This window comes from Thalia democratica, chromosome 3 (assembly GCF_965202585.1).
Source record: "Thalia democratica chromosome 3, ktThaDemo2.hap1.1, whole genome shotgun sequence".
NCBI classification, from domain to species: Eukaryota; Metazoa; Chordata; class Thaliacea; order Salpida; family Salpidae; genus Thalia; species Thalia democratica.
Window position 1 is genome coordinate 76,198,393 of NC_139167.1, and position 21,483 is coordinate 76,219,875.

Below are 21,483 nucleotides of genomic sequence, written 5' to 3' on the forward strand. Positions count from 1 at the left end.
TTTTATGTGATGACAGAACTCATTCACTCACGATGAAAGCTTCGCTTCAACACTTGTAAAAACGTCTACACATTAAATATATGAACAAAACAGCTGCCAATATTAAATAATAAAGGAGTCGTTTGTAGGATAGGAAGTTATTGATTGTAAAAAGTTGTAGTAGTAAACTCAAGTTAAATCCGTGAACTACATTTTCCCATACTTGACAAAAATTATTTGAGGACTAAGAACAACATGGTAGCTGTATATTGTAACCTGTACATTATGAACTTTATACTTATTACGAACATAGCCCAGGTGTCTTTAACAAACGGTTTTAGTTTCACTTATAGTAATTTTTTAAACTAGCTAGAGATTATAAACTTTACTTACTTTCTGTCATTAATAGTCTACAATCAAAACAGTCTGGCGTGCAAGCTTTATTGCAAACTTGAGATTAGTGTGCTTTTTATTTAAAAAAAGGTAAAAAATCCAAATTTAAAGTTTTGTACGAAGCTTATCCACCGATTCGAATCTTAAAACTTTTGACATAAAAACGATTAATATTAGATAGCTTTATGTTTCTTTGAAAATATAATATTTTAGAAACTATTTTAATCTCATTTTAATCGTACTCTTGTTTATTTTTAGATTGAAGTAATTATCTTACTTGTATTATTTACTTCCATTGTAATTGTTACATATTTATGTTAGTTATATACTTATTATAAAGTTTGTGTCAGTTTTATTGATAAAAAACAACAAATAAATAAAAACACAGTTGCAATCTCATAAACGTTAAAAACAAATAATAAAAAACAAAATATAAAACAAATCATAAAAAATATCGACATTCATACAATTAAACAATTTTTTATTTAAAAGTTCAACAATTTAAGGCTTTAAGAGTAAAAAAATCCATGTAATAAACACATTAAAGTATTATATGAACCGTTTATTTAAATTTCATCCATTTAGTTTTCCACAACAGCAGTTGTTTAAGCACCATGAAAATATAACAAAAGCCAGGAATGTTTTATCCTTCAATGTTAAAAAAAGTTATTTCATGGAAATAATAAAAAAAATATGATAAAAAAAATATATTATACCAGGCACATGACAGTTCTGTACCAAAGCCTAGGCAGTACAAGTTAGCTTCGAGTTCAAAATTTATTGCTACCGTCGTGTATTTTGAACAATATAGTAAAAACAAATATAATATAAAAACGTACCAAGGTAATTAAATAGCGGAAATCTAACTTTAAACCTCTAAGTTCTCAATTTTTGGTTTTAGAAATAAAAAGAAATTGACACGAGAAGCTATTTGTTTGGAACATTTTACATCAAAAAACTAATCCTGTTAAAAACAGCCATTGTAAAAGTCACAAGCTTTTTTGAAACGCAAAACCAAAAACCTCTAATAGAGAACCCGTGACTGATTTAATACCAAAACAACTTAATATTGTATTTCATTTAAAATTGGGGTGGCTCAGGTAACTCGGCGTTTAAACAAAAAGAGGTAGCGAACATGTTAGCGGGGCTGTTACGTAAAAAACCCAATTTAATCATTGAGGCTTATCAAGATTTCACCGGCGCTGAACCACGCAACTTAAAGTCCTGTACAACAAGGCTTACGTTCCCTCTTTATTACCTCTTCTACCTCTTTTAATATGGCCTGCATCACACCAAGTACTTGTTGTTCAAATTTTTATTAGCAAACTTCCAGCATCTGCGTCTCGCACTCTACGACGAACTGGGGCACCACGGAGCACATGTCCAACCTTTCGTTCCTGCTGCTCTTCGCGCGCAAGCTCTCGCTGCACGCCTCCCACGACTTGACCTCGGAACTGGTTGCGGAACTGGTGCTTTCCCCCGACGAGATCTTAACCTCGTACTCGGAGGTGCTGCTGCTGGTGGAGTAGAGGGAGGTGCGGTTTGATGAGGAGGCGTCGGAGCTGTCCAACAGTTTCGGCCTGAATCCGCTGTTGAATGATATAAAGGTTAGTATTTTGTTACGATATATAAAAACTTACTTAGATACTAGTATAAATACTACACTTAATTAAAAAAAAATTAAAAAATTGGGAGAAAAAAATGAAGCTGCATTTATCAGAAACTTGAGATTTAAGTAAGGTGTATTATAACAATTTTGATGTTCAAAATATAATGATATTCCGCTGTTGAATGACATTTTGTTACATGATGTAAAAATTACACATGAAATTAAATATTCGATTTATTGAAGATGTAAGACATCGCAAATAGTTTGGAAATTTAAATAAAAAAAAATGAAGTTGCATTAAACAGAAAATCAAAATTCAGTAATTGTAACTTTTAAAAGTTTTTCATATTTATAAATACCATTAAAAAAATGTTATTTTAAATTAATTTACTTTAACAACAACTTTTTTATTTATTTAACAACTAATATTTAATTATAATAATAGACTAAGTAGTTTATTTACCAATATACTACACTAAGTATTAAATTTTTTTTAAACAAGTAAAATACTATTAAAAGCTCAAACAAAAATTAATGTGTGTTGTTTTATTTAATTGTGTAATTGAGTTTAAAAATAGTTTTAGGTTAATTTATTGTTTATTTAAATATGATAAACATTTTAATTTATTTTCTTTTTGAGCATGTAAAAATGTAATACATAACAAACAACAATAAACATTAACAAAAAACTTTAACACACTTAACATGAAACTGATTTATTTATTACTTTCAGCCACTTCTGTTGATAATTTAAGTTACAATCAATCTCTACAAATTACATGTTACTTTATTACTAAATGATTTTGAAAGTTCATACAAATTAACTTTTAGAATAATTAATCTATAACTAACTTAACATTATGATGTGACAATAATTGTTTCAACACTATTATGATTAGTTTTCTTATAAATAAAAAATACGTTTTTATACTATAATGTTACAAGTATTTCTACTAAGCTATAAATTTTCAAGTCTATAGAAAACATAGTGATTTAATTTTATATTCTGATAACTAAACACTTTATAACTGTCATACGCAATGTTACAGACGATTGCAGCTACTTTCATTGCAACAACATCAATCTGCATTTCTGAGGAGCAACCAAGCAAATAAATGAAAGTCTGCTATACTTACTTAAAACATTAAACTTTGCTCGTAAATACACCCCTAAAATTTATCTTTTTTTTGTTTCATGGTTTTCTACAATTCAATACTTTACTAACAATACTGTTTTTAATACTCAAAAGTTTTAAACTTTAATACTTTTTGCATGTCTAAAAAATTTTATTTACATTTTTAATCAATAACAAAATTATAAAAAAGTTATTTAAAATTAATACATTGTCATTAAATATGTTTTGTGAAGCATTACGTAATTGTAAATATGTAACCTGTAGCTTTTTCAAGGTCTCTAAAAAAGAAATTTGCGTCTTTGAAAAAGTAAAGCTCCATGTTTGTTTACAAGAAGTGGTTGTTTAGGAGATATTTTCAAAACAAATTATAAATAAGTTTCTCATGTCGTTAACGTACATGTGTGCAGAAGTTCTTCACGAAGTACGTTTTCGAGTGTTCATTTAGACAATGGTAATTTTTATTTCTATGACTTCAATAAAATCATACAAATACAATTAGTTTATGCTGTGTTGGTTTACATTGATAGGTGAAAAATGAGTTTTGAAAAAATAAAACCGTTATTTAAAACTTTTTCGTGTGTGAGTGTTTCAAAAACTTATTTAAAGTTTTATCTTAAAAGTCATGTATAAATATGAAACACACTCAAGCTACTTTCAAAAGCTTCTTATCTTGAGTAGTTATTTCGATTGTGTAGGAGAAAGCTTAACTACTTAGTATAAACTAATTTCTAAATTTTATTTTTACTTGAGTAAGAGGAAACCAGGAAACTAATTCTATGAGGAAACTTCAATGGTAAAGGAGAAAATTGAATCTATTTTACTATAAATTATTGCAGCATATATTAATTATCATAAATTTATCACTTCTTGAAATAAAAACCACACTAAAATTAGTTCCATGAATATTTTTTTTTTTTGAGTAGAAAGTTTGAAAAAATTAATTTGAATTTCTAAGTATTGAAAAACTTCTCTACTAATGAAACTTAAATTTTAAAATGAAAACAATACAAACTTCGAATAACAGATGGTTTGTTACTCATGACACTACTTATGTTACTTATGTACCAAAAACAAGTTTTATTAGGTTTGAATTGTTATTTTAGCTAAAAAATATACAAAACGTGATACATTTAAAACTGAAAAAAAAAAGAACACAAAACCTTGGATATTTGTAGAGCTATACTCACGAAATTAGTTATATTTAAGTCAACAAAAGAAGTTTAAAGTTACATTTTTAATAAATCAAACAATTCTTATAGATACATTATATGCGTACCTCAAGTATCAGATGGTGTTTTTAGATCCTCAAGTAACAAAAACCCACTGGATTAAAAGTCTAATTGTAAAATTCAATAGTACAGGCATTAAATACCAGATAGTGAATTAATTCACATTATTGCTTATTGAAAACAATTTTTTGAACTAATCATATGATGAAACTATAAACAAGAAATGCAAACCTCGAGTACTGAAAACCTACTGTATAAAAATTCTAACTATAAAGTTTAATACTACAGACCTTAAATATTGGTTAGTGATAAACTCATGTACCTACTTATACAAAACAACTTTTTTTAAACTAATCATACAAAGAAGCATCAAACAACTAAATGTTTCTAAAAAATTAAATAATAATACTACTTTGAGAATCGTATTGTGCTATACAAATGAAAACTACTTATCTAAAACAAATAAGTTTATAACAACTAAAAAGCCACGAACCTCGAGTACTGAATGGTAATATTTTATAAGTACTAATAATAACAATCTAATACAATAAAATAAATTCACATAACTACTTACTCAAAATTTTTTATCTGAACTATTCATATAATTAAAGTATAAAACGAACCTCGAGTACTGAATGGTGCTCTTCTTGTATTCCACCATGCCCTTCTCGTCCGTAATGGTCTCAATCTCGCACTGGCACGTGTACCACACCACCAGGATGGCTACGCCCAGTATCAGCCCGATCACGCCAAAGTACCGGAGAAAGTCCAAGCTGTTGGTCTCCTGGACTGTGGCTGTGGTGAATTATTAATAATTTAGTTGGTTGTTTGTAACAAGTTTCAAATATTGTTGTTCTTGCAGTTAAAAACATTAAGAAATTAAGTTGGTGTGGATAATGATGAGCTGCAGAAAATATTGTTGTTTTGCAGGTGTAACAATTTGGATTAAAATTAAAAGAGTGGGAAGTCTTATTTAACCTATTATTATTTGAAAAAAAAAGTTGTTAAATGAAAAAAAATTTAAAATGTTTATTTGAAATAGAGTCATAATAATTTGAAAAAAAACATACAAGTGGATGACAGTTGTATACCAAACATTTAAAAAAAAGGACTTTAAACAACTAATTGTTGTGAGTAATAATTATATTAACATTGTGGGAACTTTATTTTGAAATACAATTGAACTAAATATAACAATAAAATGTAAACATTTATGTTTACTGTTTATTTTCAAAATCAAAACTGTTTAAAAACAAATAAATAAATTCAATATACTTTTTAAAAGGTTGAGTTGAATTTCATAAAAAAATAAAACCGGTTTTGTCTATTACAAATTAAACACAGTTATCTTATACCAAAAAATATATGTCAGCAAAAATACTAATAAAAATAAATGATTTTGTTTAGGTATAAAATTAACAAAATATGATTATACTACATTTCTTAAATAGCAACACTGAGTAATTTATTTTCTTTGTACATAACTTGCTCATTTAGGTATAAAATAAGTTTCACTTTATAAATGTGTTACATAACACAATAAACATTTTCAAAAAATAGCACTTTTAAGTTCAAAGCCAGTTTAAAAAAGCGTCAGAAATTTTAATGCCACTCAAGTACTTACAATAGTCATTGTAGTATTTTTGATCTATAAATATTTATAAACTGTCATGAGGGTTGATTTTGAGCTATAATAACCTTTTAAATCTGCTTTTACATATAATACACATAAAAATGCTTTCATTTTGATTACATAAAAAACCACCTACTAATGTACAAGGGGTTTATTGTCTGGTTTTTGGCTTTTACAGAAGACTAAATTACCACAGTAATTATGGACCACTAAGATACTGAAATACACATAAAGTCTTATTTATTCCAATTACATTTAAATTATAGAAAACTAAAAAAAAAACTATTTTTTAGTTGTGTACTTTTCAAAAATTGATTTAACTTCATACTGACTAGGTACTTATGCGTAAGAAAATATTTGAATAAAGAGCAAAAAAGTTTTAATTTAACAAAATTTAAATTGGTTTTAAACAATAGTGTTTTTGGCATTAACAATTAGTAAATATTTTTAGGAATGCAAGTTTTTTCACTAGTATTTATCTAAGCGTTTTAAAATGGGTGTAAATGAGTTTGAAATTTTTGTGTGTGCAGTGCAACCAAATACTATATGCAGAAAAAACAAAATATTTGCAACTGAATTCCATTATATAATTTGAAACAAAAGCATTTAGTTTCTAGCAAAATAGTTAAAATTACCTGAAAGCCTACTATAAAATTTTAATTTCAATTTTATTACTTTAAGTTGAAAAAAAATTGTTTTATAATGTTGGGTTGTAAAAAAGAATAAATTTTAAGAATAAAACTTAATATAAGAAAAATAACTTTTTTTTTATAAGCATTGGGTTAATAACTGTAATACATGTAATAAATAATCAATATATTATTTTTAAATTTAAACAAACTTCAAATGTAATCAAAAACTTATTTTTTAATACATTCATATACATTTGATTTTTCTGGTTTTAATTCAAGTTTACATTTGTTTCAAATCTTTTTTCCAAAAGGAAATTGTTTTTGTACAACACTTTAAAAGAAAGAGGAATAAACTGAAATTAACATCTATAATAAAAGAAAAAATTCATGTTATTTGAAGTATTTTACAACTTTTACACTTTTATGCATAATTATAGTGGTAATTCAAACTTACAAAACACCACCATGGCATGAACAAGAAAGAAGACAACAGCATATATTATTATATATACTATAAAACATTTATAACAAAACAGTTAACAATTTATAATAACACATATACAACTTCAATTAAAACAAACATACCAAACACAACCATGGCACGTCCAAGAAAGAAGACAACAGCATATATTATTATATACACTATAAAATATTTATAACAAAACAATTAAGAGATTATAATAATATATATATACAACTTCAACAAACATACCAAACACAACCATGGCAAGACCAAGTAGGAAGACAACAGCAGCCACAATGGTCATCCACATGCACCTGTTGTACCTCTTGATTTCTCTCTTCACTGGCATTTTGGATGATGTCTGAATATTGTTATAAACAATCTATTGAACATATTCACTTATGATAAACTTTTGTTGCAGAACAGAAAATACAAAAAGTTTGAAATGGTTAAACAAAACATTATTTGAATAGAATCAAAAGATAAACATTTCATCTGTTGATTTCTCTATTTAACTTGGGAATTGGAATATAATTATATATATATATGTATATATTATATAAATTATATGTACATATAATCTACTGGAAACATATAGTTTGGTACTCATAAAAAAATTTTATTGCAGAAAAATGAAGTTAAAAATTTGACTTTTAAAATGGAACAAAACCTTTTTCTGAAAAAACTAACTGGATAAAAAAATAAAATGTATTCAAAATAAATGTGTGTTTTGAATAAAAAATAAATAAACACAATATTTTAACTTAATTTTTTGAACAAATAATTTTAGCTTAAAAACATGTATGGCCTGATTTGTGCATGACTTTAACTATTATTAATCTTATTGCTTTATTTGTTTATTTAATTGATTCATATTTGTTTAAGTCTACTGTATTAGTTAGAAACTACAATGTTGAAGATAAAGTTTAAAAATTTATTTGCATTTATCACAAGAACCCTACAACAAAACAATATTAGCACTAAACAACTTAACAAAAATTACAACAAAATTTTCAAGTCAGCTTACAGTTTGATTTGTTTAGTTTAACTAATTAGTTTATGCTAAATACTAATTAAAAAAAAACTTTCCAAGCTAATTTAATAAATCTTATTTTTAACTATTTTTTATTAGAAATCTAATTATAAATGATTATGTGATAACATTGGAATAAAACCAATAGTGCTTAGCTTAATAAAAGCTATTTACTAATTTAAGTCCATAAGCTTACAAAAATTAAAAACTTTACAATTTAAAAAAAAACTATACTTAATTTTACAAAATTAAAACATACAACTTATCATACAAATACATTTAAAAATTAACCTACCTTAAACTTTTTTAAATTTAAAAAAATAATCTTTGAAAACTTGTTATATTTAGTATAAAACAGATATTGTTTAGCAAACTAATAACAAAAAGTATTAATGTTATCTCAAAGGTTTACAATAATTCTATATTCAATGTTTTTAGATTAACAGGTACAACAAACTCCAGTGCATTATCGCGGAAAAACTTTATGAGAGATTTGCATACAAAAAAGCTTAGTTGGATTAAATGCCAGGAATTTTGAATGCTGTTGAGCATGCTCAAGCGAATAAACGATTAAATATTTACCTGAGCTACAAGCTACCTGAAGCAACTAACAAGTAGCCAGTTTAAACCTTCATTTATTGTTATACTGATTAGTAGAAGCTTCAAGTAATTTTTTATAGGAAAAAACTTGTTTTGACACCAAGAGAATTTAAAAAAAAAAGCTTAAAAGTTTTATAACCTTAAACATTGGATCTAACCTAATCCTTAAATTTAAAAAAAGTTTTCAATATTTTTCAACTTTTTTTTCTGTTGCACCTGCTATGAACAGTAGCTGGTTCAACTGACTATAAACAAATGACAAAACTAAAACACTTAGCACATCTACTAATGCATCACGCCATATCATAAACTCGCGCTGTGCGCTCAACCGTAAAAGAGAGGTTACTGTAGCGCAGTTTGATATTTCTAGAAATTCTACTACGCGAGGTTACTGTAGGTCATTCTTGTAAGGTTCGAGTTTAAAAAGTTCGGTGATGCTTTTTAAACGTGTCCTTCAAAAGTTTGTTTAAAATCTTGACATAAATAAAAAACACGGTAACAGTATGATTTTCTAACTATATTTCTTTATATTTATTGGTATAAGCTTTTTTTATTAAACAGCTTTAATAAATTGACTCTATACTTCACTTTACTAAAACTACAAATAATTATGAAACTAGTTTACCACTTAAATAAACGCAAAATAACTACTGATATTCTTTGATTAAAAAAGTTAAAAAAATTAACTTAAGAAATGTATTTTTTTACTTATCTACATGCTACAAGTAACCACCACTCTACCAACTGAGCTATCGATAGTAGTTGGAAGTTTTACGTAAACGATTCTATTACGAAAGGTTACTGTAGATCATTTCAAACTAATAGACAACCTTGTTTTTTTATATGAACGTGTCCTTAAGTCATTGTTACAACTGAAACAACGAAATAAAATTAATAATATGTTATAATTGTTCTTAAGCGCTTTTAAAGTTTTAATTACTTTTAAAACCATGTCAAGTATAATGAAACAGCTTAAAGCTTATTTTTAGCCTAACAAAACAAAACTAATTAAACTATACATGGAAAAAAAACTTATAACAAAAAAAACAACTTGAAATAAAAGTTTTTGTAATGATCCAAAAAAATCACATATGAAACATTTTATTCATGTATTCGGTTAATAACAACCACGATTTTAAATATTTAAATTTAAAAAAATCTAATAATAGCAAAACTTACCTTTTTCTTATTTCATTTGTTTTATTTAAAGTGTAATAGACAACCTTGCTTTTTTGAAAGACAAAACAATATTATAAATAACACATACGTAGTCTTTAAAAATACATATTTCCATGAGATTAGTTAAGTGGTCTTAAGTACTTGAAAATTATAGTTTACTAAGTTAAGCATTTGTTATTTAATAACATAACTAGAAGAAACGTCTTTAATTTAACTGACTTTGCTTTATTTTTCACCCAAGTTTAAACATATAGTCAATGAAAAAAATATTATAGCAACATAAGCATTAAAGTTAAAAAAATTACACATATTTATTAAATAAACTAAAAATAGTTAAAATTTTTTGGCTAAATAAAAAGATAACTGTTTGAAATCTGTACGCAGATGCTAAAGTAAATTGCTCAAACTCGAAAATAGCGCACGGAAACCATCTGGTTCAACGTTTAAACAAAATTTCCCGCGCTCAAAGTAAACTCGTTCGAATCTGTTAAAGCCGCCTGCTCTGTCTGTAGCAGTGTTTTATTTCTAAGCAAAGCTAAGAAAAATTTATTTCCTTTTATTAAGTTGAAACTTTTTTTCTACTCGTTACATAAAAATCTATTCATAAATTAGAAAAAAATAACACGCTCAAGCTAAGCATGTTTTAAACGTTTAATTGAATGACTGCTAATTTATTAAAACTCGAATAAATGTATTTTACATCCTTTTATCGATTGGAAAAAGTTATAAATTACTATTTAACGACATTTATTAACTTAAAACTAAGTAAGCATGCGCTTAAGTTGATACAAAACTTGCGCTCTATGAACATTGATTTTTTAAACGTCTATTTTTTAAACTCAAGGTTGGAAAATACTTGTGTTTGATACTTTTTAATTTACAAAATGCTACTAGTTTTAAAGTTTTAAACTTTCTAACTTGTTGAAATTGCAAGGCTTGTACTTAACTAAAAAACAATTTTGTTGTTTTATGCAACATAAGTTATATAAACATTTCAAAACTAATTTTCAAATACCTTTTAAAAACTTGAAAAATAACTCTATAGCTTTCGAAAATTAAAAAAATGTAAACGTTCTAACGAACCGACAGTTTGCAATCACTCATAAACATTACATCAGCTTGTAAAATATTTCTCTCGAAAAACAAATTTTAGCGCTTTTTTCATGGTACCATAATAGCGTTGACAACTTGCTTCTAGCTAAAATTAAGCTTTTCGTTTTGGTATTTTTCCAACAAACCAATTGTAAATATAAAATAAAGCGTTTATGTTTTGTTCATAAACATATTAATGACAAAAACTTTGGTCATAAAAACTCTTTTACGTTTAGAGCATTAAAGAAATTAAAAATTACTTTTTTATAGCTACTGATCAAAGTATTGTCGTTTATAAATAAACTGATACAATATAAAACGTTATACTCATAGGTTTAGCCTTCATAAAAAGTTTTATTTTTCATGTGATCATTAATATCTTATAACCATCACAGATATTGTAAAAAAGTTTTATAATATATTTTAATTACAAAGATTTAAAAAGCTTTGTATCTCATTGAATTTATTTGATAAATTGCTTATTTAAATGTACAGCGCATACGTTAACAAAACTGCATAAAAAAACCTAGCAACGGGAGTGTATCGGATCTTAAAAAATTTCAACAGTTTAATAAGATACAATATAAATTTTTGCACAATAAAACGCGCACCTTCGTTTATAATTTCACGTAAAAAGCTGTCAATTACTACGAAAGGTTACTATGGGATGCTTTGAGTCTTACGTTTCCTTCTTTTCTAGAGAGCAGATAATTATTTTCAACAATAAAAAACTTTATTAAATCAAACACTTTGAACTGATCATAAAGATTAAAATACTTTTTTTTTCTTTTGTTTTTATATAAAAGAACATAATTAAAAACATTGATTGTATATTCGCGTATTTTTCTAACGGAAAAAGAAATTGAACTTAATACGACATTTAATTTCAAATATATTTAAGTATTTAAACACTAGTTATCTTACTTTTGTTTTATGTTTTATACAAATTTAGAATACTGGTGACATTTTGATATGAAACTAAACAAAAGCCTAAATTAAACACTATCCATTAACATTTTAAACTAGGGGTGGAAAATGAAATCTCTGCGACGTATTTTTATTATTATGAAACTTGTGCAAATCGAAAAAATGAGCTATTTAGTCAAATACTTTTAAAAAATATCTAAATTTAAAATTATTACTAAGAAATGCTCATTAAATAAATCAGTATTTAATCAATAGTTTGTTTTAAAAGAGTTTTCTTTCTAATTTTGCTTACCAAGTTTTTAAAAAACTGATCATCCGCTTAAACTTATTTTTTAAAGTCCAGGCCGCAAAATATTGTTTATGGTAAACGTAATTAGTAGACTAGAAAATAATTAAAACCCGTGTTATATACAAACGGTTATTTATTGAAACTTATGTTTAAAAAAATATATAACAATAACTTGTTAACTTATAACTCTAAACTTTGTTACAAGAGCGTTCAAAGTATTTAACTTGTTTCAACAGTATTAGTTTGTTAAAGTAAAGTAGTTTTGAACAATTGTTTGAAACCTTTAAATTCTTTTCAGTTTTTCAACTAAATGCTTTAAAATAGTTAACTAGACTTATCAGCTTTACTTTATTTAAAATATCATTGCTTATCACTAGCTTAAAAACTTAAAAGTCTAAGTCTTCTTTTCAGTGAATTAACTATGTGCTTTAAAATGATATAGTTGTTTTAGTAATTTTCTTTTTTAAACAAATTATTTTTCAAAAAGTGCTTGATTTTTTAAAACTAGAAACTAGAGTCGAAGAACTGCGGATTACTAAGTAAAGACTTTTTGACTGTTCGTAACTTAATATATATATAATATAGAAGAAGCATATTAAAACTTTTTTATTAATTTTTTTAATATGACTGTTTTTGCTTTTAGTGTTATTATTTAATTTTCTTTTTTCTAATAAGCTTTGTTGAAAACTAAAACGTTGTTTCATTTAATAAAAAACCTTAAAACACAAGCTACACTAACTTCACACGGAAGTTAAATTTTATCAGCAGTGTTTTATATGATAGCATAATTGCGTTAGAACTGCCGCGCTAAAAGTGCTTTTTTAACTGAATGTTTCCGTCTTGAAGTCTCAAGGAAAACGATTTTGTTTCTTAAATTTTAAACTTAATAAACTCATTGAGTTTGCAATGATAAAATAAAATAAGGTAGTTTTTACTAATACTTACAAAAACAAAAAAAAAAAACTAGTTTATAAAATTAAAAAAAGTTGCAAAAAGTAGAAAAAATTAATATTTTTATTAAAAATTAAAACATAAAAAGTTAACTGTATAGTCAACTTACAAAAGGATAAATGAAATTAAAAAAAAGTAGTAAAAGATTTTAAACATTTGTTAAATATTAACGTTAATCAGTAAATTTTCAACAACATTTTTCATTCAATAGTACAATTCAATAATACAATATATTTGTTACAATAAGGCTTTTAGCCTTTGGTGGTTTCAAAATTTAAAAGGTTAAGTACATATACTCTTTGTCCTTTATTATTACTAAAAAGATAATGTACAAATGCATATTTCATTATTAATTTATAAAACAATTTGAAGCAACCATACAAATTAATTTAACTCAAGTATTTACAAAATGTTTAATTGTTTTAAACGACTAAAAAATAACTTGAAAAGTCAAAAAAAAAATTTTTTAATTGATTTACTTAAAAAGCCAAATTTTATCATTTCTGTTAAAAAGTGTATCAACATTTTTTAATTTTTGTTTTAAGTTTTTTTTGTGTTTTTTGGAAGTTTGTATCTAAAGTAGTACTTAAAAGTGAAATTACTTTATTACTTTTATTCATATTTAAATTTTCAATTATATTACTGGAATAGAAAATTTTAATAAAATATTATTTAAACAAAATAACAACTTTGTCTGGAATCAAAAAACTACAAAATTTATTTTTTAATTTTCACTAAGCTTATGTGTTCATAAACTAAATAAACAAATTAAAAACTATAATTCTGTTTTTTAGGTTTAATAATAAAATGTAATAAAGAATGATTTGAAACGTTATTCTGCTTTTTTATAAAGTATTATAATAGTATTTCGATTACGTCATTTTAAGCATACATCTTACAAGATGATTAGTACGAAAATTAGACATTATTGTAAATAAAAAAAGAATGACACAGAAGCATTTTGTTTGCAAAATACAAAAAAGAACAAAAAACTACATAGGTTACTATGGGCCGTTTTAAAAGGCTTTAGGTTTGCTCGTGTGTTTGGATTTTAGTTTTGAATTTAAACAATAAATCAACATTAGGAAAAACTGTTAGAGAACTATATCAGGCTGTAGTTTTATCTACTTTATATGCACGGCGTCAAATTTATCAATATAAAACATTATAAAACGTAAAAGTAAGTACTTTGACCGTTTTAATTATAAATCTAAAACAACAATTTTAACAACTTTTACTAAGTATAAGACTAAATAAAAAACATATTACTTATATAGTCTTTAATTTATTGTATTTTCTAGTTATTTAACAAAAGTAAGCTAAGTTTGATACTTTAAACTAAATAAGTAAAACTTTTTAATAGAAATTAAAAATAACAAAATCAACGAGTTAGCTAACACTTTTAGACTACCTTAATTGTATAATTCAAAATATTCTTTATTTATACCAAGATTTTTTAATAAAACACTTTTAAATACATTTAAGTTTTCTAAAATATATAATTAGTTAATTTTAAACAATCCTCTATACAAACTCACGAGGCTAAGTTCTTTATTTTATATTGTAGTTGATTAAAAGTAAATATTAATATAAATAAATGTAATTCAACTAAAACTAAAATTGTTGGAACATAACATCAAAGGAATAAGTTTAAAAGAAAATTACTTCATTTTCACACAAAAGTTACACTTTATCAGCTGTATTTTATATAACTACATAATTGCCGTAAGACTGCCTTTGAAACTACTGTGTTGAATGTGCTTTTTCAACTAAGCTTTAATTCGGTTTGTTTTGTATAACTTATAAAACCTAAAAGTCTATTATTTAAATGTTTTAACAATACTTCCACATGTTAAGTTTCAAAATTATTTAGTTAGTTAAACTAAGAAAATTGTTTTAAAAGGAACTAGTTTTAATACTGCTTTATCAAACAGCCTGTAGTTTTAGTTATTACTAAACATATAATATAAGTTTGCGCTATTTCAACTAAACATAAACTACATAAACTGTATTACTTGATAAAATGTAAAAAAAACTATAATTTGGCTAGAAATTACAATTGAATATACAAATGTTGAAATAAAAATGTATCAGAATTAAAAAGTTGATGATTAAAGGTAAACAGATTCCAGCTAAACAAAACAAATTGTTTATATTTTGTTTGTAGCCAAACATGTACTATTTGTAACTTTGAGGCAACTAATACAGTTGTAAATATAATTGCAATTTTTTTTTGTCAAATATAGAACTATACTATAATGTTACATTTTAAAAAACACAATTATGTAATAGTAAAAAATTTCATAACAACCAATTAAGTGTTCATTGTTTAATATAATGTTAATAGCTTACTTTAAAGTTCAAACGAGAAAACATTGATTATAACATTTTTAATAAACTTAAATGACTTTTTAAGTGACTATTAAACTTTTATCACTTTTATATTAAGCTCTAAATTTGACACTTGTTTATGTACACTTTTTAAGTACATAAAGCGTAAGGTGAAGTATTTATTGTTATTTTATTTTATTTTTAGTAATGTACAGTTGTTTAGTTTCTTATTTCTACTTGTGTTTTCATTTCAAAAAGTTAAATAAACTATTCACTACGTTACAGTTTTATTATACTTTAAATTGATGAACTATGTCTTTGCGAGTTTCTGTTTTAGATATACTTTACTTCTTATTTAAAAATGACGTTTTTTATGCATATAAATATTGCTTTTGAAAGATAAAAATGCGCTTAAAAAGTTTTATTAAAGGACCTAGTGTACGGAAAATCCTTTCGGTAATAAATTAAACCTATTCTAATATAACAAAAATATAAAGAGTGGTATAGTTTAAAAATTAAGCAAGTCAATAACATTAATAAGTAGTTTTATTTTTTATAATACATTTATTAACAACTTAATCTAAATTTTTATTTTTCCTAGTTTTTTTAATGCAACTAAAGTTCTTCTTCTCATAAATTTTTATATAGTGATGTAAATTGTTTATAAAAAAGTTCTTGCTGTATAGCCAGGCCATAAATCTCTTTTTTTAAATCAATTCATTTTACAGGCTTTATTGTCATTAATTTGAAATGATTCGCAGTGCTAGTTCGAATTTTGTTAGTGATTATGCGGTTTGGAGGTACCCTAATCTTTTTACAACAAAACAATTTGCTAATGGTGTTTTATCAGTCGAATGTTTTCTGTGCGAAGACTTTTACTGTTTTGAGAGCTGCAAGGAAGTTGATGATCATGTTAATTTTCATTACCACAATGGGGGAAATACGGAATACTGTGGTCATTAGGTAAGAAATAGAGTTAAATACTTTTTTAAGTAAACTGTTTTGTTAAAACATGTTATTTATGTTGTGTATAACAATTAAGTAAGTATGTAGAACTCAAATTTTTTATACTTATAATATTTTATAAGAAATTATTTAGCAATGGCAATGAGCAAGGAAAAAGGTAAAAACAGATTATAACGACAATTGTTCAGTTTAACTAATTTTATGGAACTCATGTTTTGAAGTTTATCATAGAATTATATAATTTAAGGTTGGATTTGAAAAAGTTTTATAAATTTAGCAATTCATTTTTGACTTTTATTACTATAACTATCGATAAAAACCGCAACTTAAACGCAAACACATGTTTAATGATGATACCAACTAGTTAAACATTTTAAATTGTATTTTTTTTGTTTATGCAGTCCACTATATTAATGATAAATGTAACAAAGTCAAAAACTATAAATCTAATGTTTTTGTTTCCTGTGGAATGTATAGTTTTTTGTAGAACTTTGTAGTAGTAGTTGTAGTTATTAAAACTAGAGGTTTTTAATTAACCAATAATTAAGCCATATAAACACATTTATGTATGAAAAGCAATTCCTAATTTTTTGTTCGAAAAGAGCATTTTACATATAACTTAATATGTGTTAAGTGTAGATTAAATTTTGATAGCTTTTAATTTTATTAAAAAGATTACACTTTCCTTTCGTTTTAGTATTACTTTAATGCACAGTGGGCTGACTAAGAAGTTCAAGCGGCTACTGACTATAAAAAAAAATACATAATAGAAAATCCAACTAAGTGTTAAACATAGTTGAAAAGAACTTTGTTTCAAGATTGGTTTTGTTACTTTTCGGCTTCAAGTATATAAAAGTTTATGTTAGTTTAAATCCAACCAGTGTTTGCCTTTTACATTGTAAAAACTACTTAAAATTCTTCATAGTTTTGTCAAAAACTCAATTGCCGAAATTTATAGAAAAATACATAAATACTTGTTTAAAAACATTACTATAATCGTTTTTTATAATTTCGGTAAAATGTATAAAAAATATTGAAATAACTTATTAAAAACTAAAATGTCAAAGTTGTTTTGTTTATAAAAGATATAATGTTTTTTAAAGTAAAAAAGCAAAATGTTGCTTATATAAACCGAAAAAAAAATAGTTATATACCAACAAAACTTTTTTTTTGTAATTTTGAATATAGAAACCTTGTCATGTTATCTAAAACATAAAAATAAAAGATATTTTTACAATTTGTATTTAAGTTATCTATGTCTTAAAATCTTCTATTTTGCATTAATCACACCAATGAATTTCTGGAGAGTTGGGCGGTAATTTTCAAATAAAGAATAAAAACTTTTCTTTTTGAATATTCAAAGAATTTAAATTTGTTTTCATTAACACAAAACAAAACAAAAAAATTGCCTTTAGGGTATTTTTAAGCAGTTGTAGGCTTTAATTTTGACATATGTTGTAACTTTTTTTACTTATTTTAAAACTTCATAATAGTAAAAATTTGGTACATTTTTAAGCTTACAAAACTTTAAATGTACTTGAAGCAGAATAAAACCAAACACAGTTTTTAAAGAACTTAAAGCCCAGCTCTAAATAATTTAATTAAAATCATGGTTTAAATTTAAGGCAGGAAAATAGTCAATGACCACTTGCTAGCCCACTGTGTGATAAATATTTCTACAGCTTTTTTACTAAATAATTAATCAGTATTTTTATTCTTTTGAGTTTTAAAACATACAAACAAATATTTGAAACAAAAGTTTTAAAAATCACTAGTTCAAAAGCCTCAATCAAGCTAAAAAAGTAAAAGTTTAATAGTAACTTTGTAAATTTAAAGAATTTTATTGAAAATTTTTAATATAGACTCTACTCATTTTTACTGTTAGTCTTGTTTTTTTAGGTCTTTTTTTTGTAATCCTGCGAATATCAACGTTTCCAGTTTAGTTTGAGTTCTTTATCACTAAGTTGGTCATCAAACCCACTTGATATGTTTAAATATTTTCTGCTAAAAAATACTGCTGTGTAGAACAAATAATAATACATCTTTGTTTTCTCACTTTCTAATAATTGCATTTTTGTGACCGTGTTTTTTTTCTAAGCAAATTTTTATATACATAATAAATTCAGTATCAATTTGTTTATATTTTTCTGCTTTTTTTTTCTAGAGAGTAGTGGTTTATTTAAAGCTTTTAGAGCAAAAATAACAATGTTCATATAAACTTGTAAGTATGTCGACTTAATAATTTTAATATAAACTTCTAAATATTAGTTAAATATTAATAAATAGGTACTTCACTACACGAACAAAAGCAACAACAACTCCATGGGAGAAATCCTACAACCGGTTTGTCCTTATTAAGACTCATCAGGCAGGCGTAATTGGGAGAAACCGCTGTTAATGAATTGTAACCGGTTGTAGGTTGACGAAACCGGTTGTAGGTTGTCTCGGATACTGTTGAAGTTGTGTGAAGTGTCGTGAAGCTCATTATTAATTATTGATAGCGCGAAACGTCTCAACCTTGTTGATGATGGCCAAAATAATTGCTGGTTTATTACTTATTTTTTATTCATAATCCTAAATATAATTTAGAACAACTTTTTTTTTAATAAGACATTTTTTGCTTTTATTTAAATCTTAAACGATAGACACAGTTATTTTAATTAAAAATATGAATAAAATTTAAAACAAAAAGAACATTAACTTTTATATTTTTTTGTTATAAGTTTATTACTATAATTCTCTTACGACTAATTAAGATAAAACAAAAATAGTTCATTAATATTGTTATATATTATTTCATTATAACCCAGTAGCCTAGTGATAAAATTAGTGTGCTTAAAGCTAGCATACTGTGTATGATTACATGAAATTTGACTGTTCTGAATTGATTATTAAAATAAATACAATCAGGGTTTCACAATGTTGGCCATAATCTGCAAAGGGGCCAAAGGGGGAGCAACAAGGCCAGTAATTGAAACTAACACCGAGATTCTTGAGTTGTACATTGTTATAAATATTCAATAGTTGTTAAATGTATATTACAAATTAATAAATGTTATACGAATATTAAAACAAACAACAATACATTTAAAATATTTAGTTATATGTACAGTTAAGGCAATCAGCGTAGAAAATTAAATGATAAATTTTAAAATTTAGACTGTAATTATTTATTTCACCTACGTTAAACGAATCAATTAAGGCTACATCAGTTGCATAAAACTTTAAACTTTTTATGTTGAACATTTTAAATAATGTTTTATATTAGTTTTTCGGCGTATCAATGTGCTTTGAGAAACTAAAATTGTGATTTTTCACAATTGCTTACATAAATTGCAGGAAACACAAATTTGTGCGGAAATGCAATTTACACTCAATTATGTTATCAAATACCAATAATGTTTCTTTGATGTGAAACCTTTTATGTAAAAACGTTTTTCGTGTTACTTTGCTAGTTTTGTTTCAGGAGTGTAATTTATAAAAAAGTAAAACTTTTTCTTAAATTTACTTTTTGGTGCATTGTCTAATTATAAATAATTTGAACTATTATACATTTTTAATTGGCACAGCTTAGTTTTATTATATTAATGTTCGTATATTTTACATATTTAATATACGTTTGAGTTTGATATTGATATAAAAAGACTTTACTTATTCCGAGAATGTTAACAATTTTTTGTGTTAAGAAACTTATAGTGAATAGAAAAGCTTTTAAAAAATATGATATTGTTAATACTTCATATAATAGTTCTAACTTTAAACTATTTTTAGTATTTTTAACAGCTCTAACGTATTCTATACAAACAGGCACACTTTAACCACAAAAAAAGTTTTTATTTAAAGTTTTATAAATGCATTTACTAAGTGTATAAAGAATTTTTTAATTGATCGGAAATTTCGAAAATAAAGGTATTTACTGCTAAACAATACTAAAAAACTTTATAAGTAAGTTCTTTCTTTTATTTTGGCTTATCGAAAAACTCTTTTTTAAAAACATGTACCAGTTTTTATGGTTTTGCTGTAAATGCTTACTTGCTGATATCATAACTTTAAAGCTCAATTTTAAAATGTATTTTTTGTTACGATTGATAGTTATCATTCATTAAATTTAATTGAACGTGAAATTTGCAGTTTTTTTGTACTTAAAATTCATTATTTAACTTGCAATAAACTGTATTAGAACTTGTTATTATACTATTTTCTTAAATTTCAAGTTCAAAGTAAAAGCTAAACAACTATAATAATCAAAAATTTACGAATAGAACTCAACATCTAAAAATGATCTATAGTAACCTTTCCCACTAATTTTATTATTTAATAGTCTTACATATTTGCAAAGTTTTACCATGAAACATCTGTTGTAGTTTAATGAACTTACAATTTTTATTTGAAGTTTTTTTAACTGTTCACAAACTCACTTGATATTCAGATAAACTTAGAATTATAGCTTGCTATAGTAAATTAAAGAATTACTTTATCGACCAAAAAAATTGTACTACAAATCTTAAAACACTTTAACTTATTTCTTTACAAGTTTTTATAAAACGTAACACAAAACTGTAATGACCCTTGAATGTACAATCAAGTTAGCTTAATTAATTTTTTTATACTGGTTTGTAGCTATTTTACAAACTAAAACTGTAACAAAGGTACTAAGTTAGCATTAAATCGGTTCTCTTAACTTATGTATGAACAGCAAACTTAAAAAGATTAAACGTAAGCTTGTTAAATAGTAAAAAGTTAAAGTTTATATATAAAACAAGGTACCTTAAAAAGAAACAAATCTTATACCTTATTGTACAACATAATATTAATGAATATATTTTTAAAATGATAATTTTAAAGTAAAACTTTTTTGATATGAAAATGTCTTACTTTAAGTTTTAACTAAAATTATATTTCGTTAAATGTCTTAAAAAATATAAAACTAAAATATAATAACTGTTCCATAAAAATATTTTGATCATCAATATGTAATTAAAAATCACATATAACTTTTTTGTTGTGGTTTCGTTTGATGTGAGGTCATATAAACAATATGA

General features: G+C 24.8%; 1 protein-coding gene across 1 annotated transcript; it reads right to left on the minus strand.

The window, feature by feature from the left end:
* Positions 1–804: 804 nt before the first annotated feature.
* LOC145831881 (uncharacterized) lies at positions 805–7,451 on the minus strand. The gene is made up of 3 exons (XM_082939232.1): positions 7,323–7,451; positions 4,969–5,140; positions 805–1,961 (listed from the first exon to the last, which is right to left on the minus strand). The coding sequence occupies exons 1-3, from the start codon at positions 7,420–7,422 to the stop codon at positions 1,691–1,693; spliced, it is 543 nt and encodes a 180-aa protein (XP_082795358.1). The 5' UTR covers positions 7,423–7,451; the 3' UTR covers positions 805–1,690.
* Positions 7,452–21,483: the final 14,032 nt, after the last annotated feature.

Coding starts and splice junctions, on each gene's coding strand:
- LOC145831881 (XM_082939232.1), bottom strand. CDS start 7,422: ATGCCAGTGAAGAGAGAAATCAAGAGGTACAACAGGTGCATGTGGATG. Junction 5,141..7,322: donor TCTTGCCATGGTTGTGTTTG/GTATGTTTGTTG, acceptor AATTCACCACAG/CCACAGTCCAGGAGACCAAC. Junction 1,962..4,968: donor AGCACCATTCAGTACTCGAG/GTTCGTTTTATA, acceptor ATCATTCAACAG/CGGATTCAGGCCGAAACTGT.